This window comes from Poromitra crassiceps, assembly GCF_964638095.1.
Source record: "Poromitra crassiceps genome assembly, chromosome: 6".
NCBI classification, from domain to species: Eukaryota; Metazoa; Chordata; class Actinopteri; order Beryciformes; family Melamphaidae; genus Poromitra; species Poromitra crassiceps.
Genome location: NC_139627.1, coordinates 44219800 through 44231945, shown reverse-complemented (window position 1 = coordinate 44231945; position 12146 = coordinate 44219800). Strand labels below are relative to the sequence as shown.

Genomic DNA, 12146 nt, shown 5'->3' with positions numbered 1-12146 from the left:
ACAATATCTCCCTCTCTCAGTCTCTCTCTCTCTCTCTCCCTCAGTCTCTCTCGTGTGTGTGTGTCACTGATGACATAATCAATGATGGTATGACATTGATGACATCACTGTCACTATGACATCGTCAGTTGCCTCAATTGATCAAGTGACATCACTTATAACAATCATCAGTGATTTATGACATCAGTGGGACAAAAAATGTAACAGAGAGAGATTGCCCACATGCCGCCTTTTATAATAAAGGACAGAGGGTGAAGAGAGACATTTTTCCATATCTTTAGGTATGCAGCATTTGTATTCCTGGAAGTCACAAACATGTGTTCAGGGGAAAATATACAAAAGTAGGGGAAGGTCATTAAAAATGAAAGTAAAAAAACATCCCATTTATCACACAAAATATTGATACATTTTGATAATCACTTTTCATTTTATATGGATTAGATTCTGATTGGTTCCAATATCAAATTTAACGTGGGCACATGTGAAGTCACTGAGGTAACTACCACTTTATGGATTTTAGATTTTTCTTTTCCTTGGGTGGGTGTTGAGAATAGAATAGAATAGAATCGAATAGAATAGAGCCTGATGGTTTTACCTGATGCTCAGTTTCCCCCTTCATTCCATTCCCACTCTTACTTATTCATTAGGCTTCGTTCCAGGCATCTCTCCCATGGCTGCCTTTTTCTATTATTCATTCCAATTGAACTTTTCTGTGTCTTTGGGAATTCCCAGCTGTTTTTGAAAAGACCGGGCCTGCTTGTCATTTTTATAAAAAGGAACATTGCTCCTCCCAAATGGAGGCTGACCTATTTTTTTCTTCTATAGGATAGCGCTGACCTATTTTTTTCTATAGGATAGTGCTGATAGGGAGGCTGTTCCTGTAAAGTGACCCTAACATAAAAATACATCTGATTTACTACTGCAGCATGCTCACATTTGCCTGGATTTGGTCATTTGCACTTGGTATCATGATGTCATCTGAGTTGGTTTATCTTGTATTAATAAATGCATACGTAAAGACCCCCTCCACTCAAAAATCTGTTTTTCTTCTTTTGACACTCGAAGGATGTATCTAAAAAGCCATTTCCTACAAGCATGGTTTGTGACATCACAAATATTTAGAGCCAATCCCTTTCCACTCTTTCCAGTATTCAGCAGTTAAACTTTAAAAACCAACAATATTTGCAGATTTACAGATTCTGGAATTTTTAATGAAGGAGGGGGAGTAATTTTAAGGATTTTAACGAGGTAATTTAACTTTTTTGTGTGGAAAAACCATATCAGACCGTTATTCAAAGTAGTAGTAGTAGTGGTAGTTTTATATACATCTTAAAATGTGACTTTAGGGGGTATGTAAGCCAAAGGTAAAGTGGCATTTTTCTGCTTGGATAATGTGCTCATGTCTTTGCATTGAAGAGACTGTGGCAGAGCCAAAGGCCGAGGCTAAAAGATAACAATCAGAGAGTGGATCTTTGCCTCCATGTCCCTCGTCTCTAATTAGGATTTTAATATGGACATTCAACAGCAATAATATTCCTCGTGTGACGCCAAAGGTGACAGGATTGATTTGAACCATTGACAGGGATTACCATAATTGCTACTTGACATATGCTGACATCATTCTAATTAGCATGTTCTTGTGTCATGGTTCCTCTGCCCCATTCCTAATTGAAATTAACAGTCGCCGCACATGTTGGCCACGTACAGTATTTGCAAAACAAAAGAAGTGCCACAAAACATCAAGGAAATCCGTCGCAGCAAATCACTTCAGCAGGAGACAAATGCATGCAGAGCGCATCTGTTTTCAGTTATTCTTCTTCACATATTGGCAAACTGATCACTTTCAGTGCAATTGGGGGCAAGCTACCCAGGTAGCTTGCAAGTGAAATGCATTTTAAAAGCACTATGGAAACACTGGCATCTGATTGGTCTGTCAGTGTCGCCCAAAGAAACCGTCTCTAAAACCTGCAATGACATTTTATTTTCATTGCACTTTTTTTTCTCAATCCAGGAGTGTCTTGGTAGTGTAGAGGTAAAAGCAATCAACTACAACCGCAGAGACCCAGGTTCAATTCCCGGCAGCGGTACTTCCGGCTTGGTCAGACGTTCCTACAGACACAATAGACCCTTTTCACGGGGGCCATTTTGTGTCGAAAAGGCAGAATAAACACAGGTGCGAGCAAAACACTAATGAGGGTTTCCACATTCCAATCATTGGAAGTTGGAAACCCTCATTAGTGTTTTGCTTGCACCTGTGTTTACCCTGTCTTTTCGGCACAAAATGGCCCCCGTGAAATGGGTCTATTGGCTGTGTCTGCAGTGGGGTAGTTCTGGTCGCTGCACTAGGGCCTCCTCTGGTCGGTCGGGGTGCCTGTTTGGGGGGAGAGGAACTGGGGGGAATAGCATTATCCCCCGGCGCACTATGTCCCTCCGGTGAAACTCCTCGCTGTTAAATGAAAAGAAGTGGCTGGCGACTGCATACAGTATGTATCGGAGGAAGCATGTGCTAGTCTATGGCTCTCCCCAGAGTGGTTGGAGCAACGACCAGGACAACAGGGAGAATTGGCACATTTGGGGAGAAAATGGGAGAAAAATCTGAAAAACTGAAGAAGAAAAATTTCAATCCTCAAAATAAAGAATGGAACATGCACATACTTACAGCAGATCTATGCAAAATTTTCAGATATTAACTCATTGAGTGCCACGGACGTCGATCGACGTCAAAGTAAATAGTGACGTAGAGTGCCACGGACGTCGATCGACGTCAAATGCGTTTTTTGACGGTGGGACGTGGATCAAAGCCTCCTGGATCTCCTGTACAAATATTGTAGCTTTTGGAGGTGTATAACCATTTACAGACCCATTAGGTGCTCTCCAGATTAGAGGAAGGTCCGGAAAACTGCAGGAAAAACCCCCGTGATCAAAGAGAAACCGCTCATGCTGCAGCCAGAGCCATATAGATGGCTCTGACTGCAGCTTGGCTGCAACTGATGTTGGCTGCCAACAGCAGTCAATCCGCGCACACAACTGCGCTCCTCTGCCTCTGTCTGTCTGTCTGCATAGTTTCTTCACACGATTAGCCGCCAGAAAGGCAGCACCCGACGCCGAAGGGCCAAACCTTTCCATGCAGTCCGGTTTGCCATTTCCTTGTCGCACTGGGAGCCGGCGCAAAAAAACGGAGGCTCCGAAAATAGACTGGGTGCGTGTGGGGTAGGGATGGGAATTGATAAGATTTTAGCGATTCCGATTCCATTTTCGATTCTGCTTATCGATCCGATTCCTTATCGATTCTCTTATCGATTCTCATTGGGCAAGGAAAAAAAAAAAAAGAGTACAAACGGGTTTATTAACATTAATTTTCTTTTAGATTATTATTATTATAATTATGTATTATTATTCAGCTCTGATATCAGATTGCTCTTTTCAATCCCATACCAAGCAGGGATCAGTGTGTCTGTTAAACTGGCTTTGTTTGGGGGTTTGTATTTTGGGTTGAGCATCTTTGTCATCTCCCTATAGAAAATATATAGTGGGAATGAATGAAACAGAACTAGTGGTTAAAATGACAACATGCAACTTTGGACATTTTACTTTAGCTGGCATGTCAGACAAACTTGGTCACTGCTCGGGGACATTCGTTTACCCTCGCCTCGGTCATTTTACTCTTCCCTGTCTGGGTCTGGGTGAATGGAGGGGCTAGAGCTGCACAAGAAGTACTCGCTGCAGCCTCTGTCAGAGTCTGACCCAAAGCGACTACCAGCCCCTGAACCAGTCTGACTCTGAACGTCATCATCCTCTAAATTAAATGGATGGAAATGGAGTATTGGTGAAATCTGGTTTACACAATACAGGGTCTGGAGGAGTTTACTCTCCATATTAACAGATGACGCGCTAACGTTAGCCGCGCTGCTGTTAGCTGTTATTATCGTCACTCCGTAGCACATCAAAAACGTGACATTCCTCCAAAATTATTGCATGCTGTGTGGACAAATGTTTCTGCATATTGCTAGTATTTCCCCCCTTTGACGAAATAGAGGTTTTGCAAGCATTGCAAGTGGCACTGTGGTCATCGTTTTGCTTCTGCCTAGACGCCATGGTGGCTGGAAACAAAACAAGGCTGCGTTGCGTGCGTGTCGCAGCGTGTGACGCCATCGCGCATGGAATCGATAGTGGAATCGTTCAGGACGTTGGCTAACGATTCCAAGGAATCGATCCACTGGGACCCGGTTCTCAACAAGAACCGGTTCTCGATTCCCATCCCTAGTGTGGGGAGGAGTTTGCAGCTGAGGGGGGGAGAGGGGGGTGGGGCACGCATGCACCACACAACTACACCACATCACTACATCAGAAAATATTATCTTCAGACTCAGAATGTGCTTGAAATGCTGCATTTCACAAAAGGCGGAATAACTCAGCTTCTAATTTGAAAAGTGTCTTTTTGCTCAAAACAGCCTATCTTCTCCGGCTCATAACTAAAGAACGGAAAATGGGATCAATAAACTTTTTTTTGTAGATGATAGAAGAGAGTCTCATCGTTCTTTGTGCGTGTTCGGTGTTTACATAGTAATATCACACAGTATTCTGTGGGCCTCGAGAAATCACTGAAAACGCTCTGAAACTCTGGCACTGGGAGCGTCCGTTCTCCAAAAGTGGCTGGCACTCAATGAGTTAAATATCAGAGTGAAATATCACCTAGTGGCAGCTTTAACACAACAGTATCAGTAGTGGCCTTCAGAAGCCATCTTGGTGAAAGCCATCTTGGGTCTGGCTAACGTTACTTACTGATGGAGCGTCGATGTCCAGAGTTGCTTCGCTTTGAGCTGGGGGAGGCTGATCCGTACCCGGGCAGCGAGCCACCTTTTTTCGGGAGGTACTCTGTGCTGTTTGACCTCCGGAGGCCTGGCCTGGAAAACCCCTCATCCTACAAGGGAAAAGGATCACAAGACCTTCCACAGTCACAAAGCTTATATGTGGTCCGATTCAATACAACCACGATCCCATGTCATAAATACAAGTTCAATAACAAAGTCTGACTGTGCAGGATTATGTTTATTTCTGAGCTACAAATTGGCCCAGCGATGGCATTGGCTGTTAGAAAGTAAACACCAATTTAAAAATGTAATTGAAAAGTGAAAATAATATAATTTGGATGGAGAGCTTGCGAAACTGATGGTCAAGCCATCTCGTGTGATTACTACAGCAGAATGAAATGGAGCTAATATCGTGATTCATTTTTCTGCCAGACAATACGCATCGTCACATTTCTGTGGCGTGATATATTTAAAAAAAAAATGATCTGCCCATTGCAGCATCAAATCCTAGTAGTACATGATTTCATCATTTGCTTTTCAGGTTAATCATAGCACTAATAAGATAATGGCAGCTCACACAGAACAAGATGAATAGTATTTAAGAAGAGTGCTTACCAAAGAACTAATTGTCTTTTTAACAGCGTCGTACCATTTGCTAATTGTGGGGCAGCTGTCAGCTTGGAGGAGGTATTCACTCCCTGTGTTTGTTGTGATCTGTAACAGAGAAATCAGAAACAAATTACTACACATTTTAATGGCATCTTCTCTATATAAAATAAAGCATATCATCGCACAGGAGTGTTTAAGGCAGCAGATCAGCATGGTGTTGGCAGACATGGGCGTCTTCCGAACATCAGCAAAGCTCATCCGTGCCGCTTGCTGCGCGTGACAAGAAGCTCACGTTTCACAGCAAGAAGAGACGAGACCAACAGTGTCTCGTCAGAGGGGAAAACACAATTAGCGTGCTGCTTGTCATCTTAATATTGTCCCCGTTCTGCATCTCTCCAACGGTGCGGTAACAGCGTTTGACGCCGTCAAATACAATAACCATAGTTAGTGAAAGTCTTTGCCAAAGCATGACACCAAGGTCAGCATTGTCATGTGCGGTTGAAATGACACTGATAAGAGCCCACACTGCACCAGAAAGAGGCAAAAAATAACATCAAAGTGAACGCATAATATCGCATGTGGAATAGACCGGCAGCATTTTGTATTGATCCATTTTAATACGAAGAAACGATAACGCTCCTCCGTTCCTTCAAGGAGGTAATTCCTCGGCAGTGTGAGGAGTTCAGATCCACATAACCTTTTCCCTTTTATTTGGGGGGAAATCATCTTAATATGGCGTGGAAAAAAGACTGACCGGACCGTAATTCTTTATGTCACAGAAACCCTTTTAATGAATTCTGAGGAGGAAAATTTCATATTTTATCAACCGACGTGCTCGGCGAGTCAGCCGTAGCCTTAGGGAGTGGCTTCCCACATCCTCCTGTCCCGATATTCCACTCGTGCGATCCGGTTACCCGACACAGACCTTCAAAGTTTCTGAGTGTTTGGGAGGCCTGACTTTTCTGACTTCATTACAACGCGTCAGGAGCAGTTAGGCAGCATCCTTTTGTGATGGCAGATGTAAAAAAGGGCCGATGGTTACGGGCGCAATCCTTGTCAGAGTGTATTTGTGATCCCTCTCTTCTTGGGTTACGAGCATCTGAACAAGCGTGTTTGCTCTGGAACATTGTTTTTCCTGGAGGCTGCCCCAGGATGTGTCAGTAATAGGGTCTATACACACTCACGCTGCATTGTGGGGGACAAGTTATGAAGAGACTGGTGCATTGGAATACATATCAAACCTTTAGATCTATTCGTATAAATGCAAGCGTGTGAGAAATACATGGGTGAGAAGGAAATGCAAAAACAGGGACAGAGCCTGAACTACCTTCAAATGGGATGAATCTATGTATGTTTTATCCTGCCATGCTCCACCTCTCATTGCTTAAGAACGATCGCAAGTGCAACCTTGTACTGTAATCTTTTCTCTTGTCTTGTCTTTTCTGGTTTGGCAACAGTAAACAACGAATAACATGGTCTCCTTCTGGGCCAATCAATAACAAATATGCAGCCTTTTTTTCCCTTTTTTTTCCCTGTAATTGAGCCAATCAATGTCATTACTGTAACTACGCCAATGGAGTTGTCTAGGCCAACGAGTTGGCCGGGAGGTTGTGTTTTCACCCGCGTTTGTCTGTCTGTTTGTCTGCAGGATATCTCAAAAAGTTATGAACAGATTTGCACGGAACTTTGCACTGGCCAAAAGGGGGCGTGATAATGGGCATAGCCAATCACAAAAAGGTGCGTAAGTTCCAAAAGGAGTCACCTAACACCATGAAACTTTGTAGAAAGGTTGGCGGAGGTATGCTCTCAACCGAGTGCCCTCTGTTTTTGAATATGCGTTTCCCCAAATGTCTTCAAAGTCTGATCAGCTTTCCCTGAGATATTTGCGCACACATGGACGAATAAACAAAGCGGCCCACTTTGGGAATCCCCACAGGATTACTCCTGTGGAAATAGTGTAGAAGCTAGTAGAAGTGAGTGACTAAGCTAATAACCATAACAGCAGATATAATTGACAAACATTTTCTAAATAAATATACAGTATTTACCCTAATGAGAAAAGGAGCAAATGTTGATGGTTAAAACCGAATGATGACATCACAACAGTCTAATGTTAATTTGAAATGAGATATTCCTCTAAATCTGGCTTCAAACGACCAACATTTTAGAAAAACAGACAAAAAAAATTCGGCTGCGAGCTAAGGTTGCCGGCAAAACATTTCGGCGGAGACGGTCGTTGCCGAATGTTGCCCCCTCAGAATTGTGCGGTTGCGGAGTAGCCGCGTCGCGGGCTGGTTGAGGTGGGCTGGTCTGGGTAGAAAAGTCCAGGCCGTTTTTTAGTCCCAGTCCGACCCTCATTCCGCCAAGTTTTGTCAAATTACGATCAGGAGAGCTTGAAATATCGTGTGACAGACACAGTTGAACGAAGGAACGAGATCGAACCCTAATCCAACAATATCAATATTACATGTGAGCATCTGAAACAAAAGGGTGCATAAAATGATTTAACGTGAATTTCATACAATTGTCGCCTGATGTAAATAGGCCATGCATAAATTCATCCCTAAATCTGGGCCTTGAAGAAAGCCACGTCTCTTGAAAGATGTCCCTGCAACTTATCTTGAGATCCATAGCCTCGACGTGGAAGTATAGTGCTGAAATCCTCGTGGCACATGGGCTTTAAGAGCATGGTGGATTTATCACGCGTTCTGCAGGATAGCCATGCCGAAATGCATCCTGAACATTCGCTCGCCACTTTCTTCTGCCTGTCATCTCCCAAACACAAGTGCTCCATTGAAATGTCAGCCTTTTACACGCCAAAGTCTATCTGACTCCCCGATAAGGAGTCGTCGTCCTTCTGAAGTTTAATCAGAAAGCGAACTACTTAAAAAATATATATATCAAGCATTTTTCTTTGGGAGCGGTATGGTCAAAGATGCATTAAAGATTATCAGCGGCAGCGTGAAGAGCTGACAGCGGACTCTCCGTGTCTATTCATTCGCTTAATGAAAAATGGAGATAAGCTCTTTCAACTAAATGCGGCCACATCCAGCCTCCAGTCCTGATGTCAGCTGTCCTAATCTCGCCGTGCACAAAGGTGCAGTGTTGCGGCGCGCCGCCTCTCGTGTCAAAGCTCGCATTGAGCTGTAGGTTCTCGCTCGCAAACTCGGTAATTCGCCTTGATGTTAATCCCGACGCGCGCGGCCCTCTTGAACCGCAGTTTGTGATTTTAATTAGCACGGTCACTCTGTGGTAAATGTTTGCTGGCGAGATGCTAATGTGCATGAAAGCAAATAGATACCCTGCAGGCCTCTCGTCTCGATCGCCTTGTCCACATGGGAGGAGGCAACAGCACAGGACGTGATACCATCCAAACTGTGATACCTACAAGGCCTCCAGTGACAGAAACACACACGCTGACTGAAGACAAATAGACATACATGTGAATATTTGATCCCAGGCATTGAACAAACAGAGAAGGAATTAACCAGATCACATTGTTTTCACTGGCTGGTTCGGGAACAGACATGACAAACTCCCAAGTGTGTATAATCAAAACACAAAGACACATCCGGTGTCTAAGTAAAGCACATTTAAATTGCTTCGTCCACAGACGGAGAGCAGGGTATACAGTAGTTATGGTGTCTATTCATTCCACCCACACTGCCGAAAAGATAAAGCAAAAAAATTCCAGTCAAAAGTTTTGTATCACTGCAAAGTGAAATGAAGTTGCCGTAACCATGCAGCACAAAGTGCTGTTTTGCATTGGGCGAAATGAAAAAGAATATGAAATAAATCATCTTTTTTCATCACATTTCATAATAAAGAGGAAGTTGAATGTCTGGGCCTTATTTTGACTGGAGCCATTAATATTTAAATATGCACAGTGGTGCAGAGAGGCGAGTGCCATTTGTGCCTTTATACATTTGCATTTGGCTCTTAAATTAAACATTAATTACGCTTCTTCATAAAGGAACAATGCAACGTCGAAGCATTCTACTTTGCCAAGTTAATTATTTCCAATTTGCAACAAAATATCTGTGAATGTGTCAAACTGCGATGATATGGTTCACAGAGATTAAAAAGAAGAAGGAGTCGACTCACAGCAGAAAGAAGAGAGTATCTTATGTGCTGCCGTTTCGTCAGGTTTGCCCTGAGAAGAATGTTAATTCTAAGGCCGCGGCAATGTTTATGATGTTGCCATCATTTGTACAATATGTAAAGTATCCTGAATTTACATTTCACAAACTCTCTTTCTTCTCGGCTGCTCCTCTTGATGTTTTGTGAATTTGAACACGGCTCTAGATAAAGGTAGCACCATTAAACGCAGTCCCGTACATGTTGTTGTTGATCTCTCAGAGTAAAGGCTGGCGGTTTTATCTGGAGAAGTTCATTTGGAAGTTGTAATCTCCGAAGCAATCTGCTGTCGGACGTCTAAATCCGTCCACCGTTTTGGCGATTAACATACTGTGCTTTCACTGTTTCTCTCAAGAACCAAATTAATGCCCACTTCAATGTAAGCAGCTTTGAGAAGAGTAAGGGGGCCACAACACAAATACCTTTTCTCTGCTTCGGGACCGAGCGGAGCCTGTGTCATTCCAAGAGATTAACTCCCCGTTTGGGAGTCTCCAGAGAGGAATGATCTTCTAACATTAGAAAGGTGCGTGAACCCACACAGCAACGCAGGGCTGCCCATGTTTACCTTTTCCTCGCTCCCCCACAACGAGAATAACAATCCGGAATGACAGAACAATCTGATGGTTGGTTGGTTGCATGTCTGAAGACAAGATGATGGGATGACCTGAGAGAAGCTGCGTTTTTCATCAAAATGTCGGCAACGTCGGTTTGATCTTCTCGGATTTCTTTTTTTTTAAAGAAGCGGACGGACAAGCCCGTCTTTATTGTCACACGACACCTGTTACAACACACACAGACAGGGCCACACACACTCATGCCGCCGGTGGCCGGTGAAATACAGTCTCTGCTCATTTTGATCCAGACTTGGCAAAGTCCTTCGCCGGGGGGCAGCCAGCTAGCTGCTAGGGCACCCAGGGACCAACTTCTGTCGTAGTCGTCACTGGTCTTGATGATTTTATGCATGACCTTTTTCACAAGATATCCCACCTGGGCAGTAGACACTGAAGACATGGGGGGGGGGGGGGGGGGGGGAGGGGTTGACACCCTCACCGCCCCAGGTGGGAATCGAACCCAGGACCTTCTAGCTGTGAGGTGGCCGCCTTAGCCCAGTGCATACAGAGCAGTGGGATACACGAAAGATATGTTTTGTTGTAGTGAATTTTGTAGGGAAGCAGATCATGTAATGTAACCTTGCGATGCAGCTGGATTTCGCGAGATCACGATCAGGCGAGAGAAGTCCATCTCCAAGCTACATGTATTGGTTTAACTCTGTCCCAGCAGTGGGCCGGACCAATCAGAGTCCAGATGCAGCTACGGGCGGGGTTTAGGCGCGACGACGGCGAGAAGCGAGCCTGTGACAGACAGGTGATAGACAGATGGTTCATCCAATCGCCTGCCGGGTAGTTTTTGAAAGCGCCTGCCCTTTTCCAAACAGTTTCCAAAGACGAGGTGTCAGACGGTTCTGTGTAACAAACCATCTTGGCAGCATCAGATTATGGATGATGAGCTCTTCCAATGAGAAGCTTTGGCTGGATATTGGAAGAGCTGGTCAGGGAAGAGTGAACTCTTTTTGGATGATGATGATGATGATGATGATGATGATGATGATGATTATTTTCTGTTTGCTTGTTCTGCATTGCATGTCTGCTTACTGTTTTTGTTATTGTCATAGGATTTGTTGAAGTAAGCAATGCATGAACAAACACCGGCAGCCTTATGCTCAATGCTAGACAAAATTATGGTTGTTATTATTATTCATGCCAGTATTGGCAAATTTGGCTTTTGTCTGTATTATGCTTCACAGAAACAAATACATCGCAGCTTATCACAAATACCGCGCGTGTTCCCTTCCTGTGGTACGTTGGGAAAACGTTGCCTTCGTAACTCAGATATTGACACACAAAAAAAGGAGCGCATCAATGACGCAATCTCACTCTGCTGTGAGCACACCTAGGACAGCGTGTTGGAAGAGCAGAACACATCTCACTCTGCTGTAAATGGTAAATGGTCTGCATTTATATAGCGCTTTTATCCAAAGCGCTTTACAATCAGTAGGTAGTCTACATTCACCCATTCATACACCAATGGCGGCAGGCTACCACGCAGGGTGCCTACACACCATCGGGAGCAAGGAGGGTTAGGTGTCTTGCCCAAGGACACAACGACAGCAGCTGGGAGGGAGCGGGGATCGAGCCGCCAACCCTTGCGTCATTGGCCGACCCGCTCTACCTCCTGAGCTAAAGCCGCCCCTGCTGCTGTGAGTGAGCACACCTAGGACAGCGTGTTGGAAGAGCAGAACACATCTCCTGGGCCGTGTGGCCCTCTAGAGTTAACACAACATATTACCGTGACGATGGGAAGTGATTCATGTACAGCAATATACAGTTACAAGTTACAACCCAGTTTCAGACAGCCGGGGGTTTAGCAACCCTCCTGGGCCAATTAGCCACAACACTTATCAGCGCGTCACTGCTGAGCATATCATTCTGAGTGCATGATGCCCATGAGGTAGAGGATATAAGACGCCAGCTATGAGAGACACCACAGAGACGCCACAGAGATGCGCAGTTGCTATAATAAATGGCGTCG

At 44.3% G+C, this 12146-nt stretch overlaps 1 protein-coding gene across 1 annotated transcript in view; it reads right to left on the bottom strand.

Annotated features, from left to right (window-relative positions):
• Positions 1-12146, bottom strand: part of arhgap15 (Rho GTPase activating protein 15) — a 66469-nt gene that overhangs the window by 34771 nt on the left and 19552 nt on the right. The window contains exons 6-7 of the mRNA XM_083639326.1: positions 5427-5525; positions 4783-4921 (exon numbers count right to left, since the gene is read on the bottom strand). Of these exons, the coding sequence (XP_083495452.1) occupies positions 4783-4921; positions 5427-5525 (238 nt within the window). The remainder of the gene's footprint in view (positions 1-4782; positions 4922-5426; positions 5526-12146) is intronic.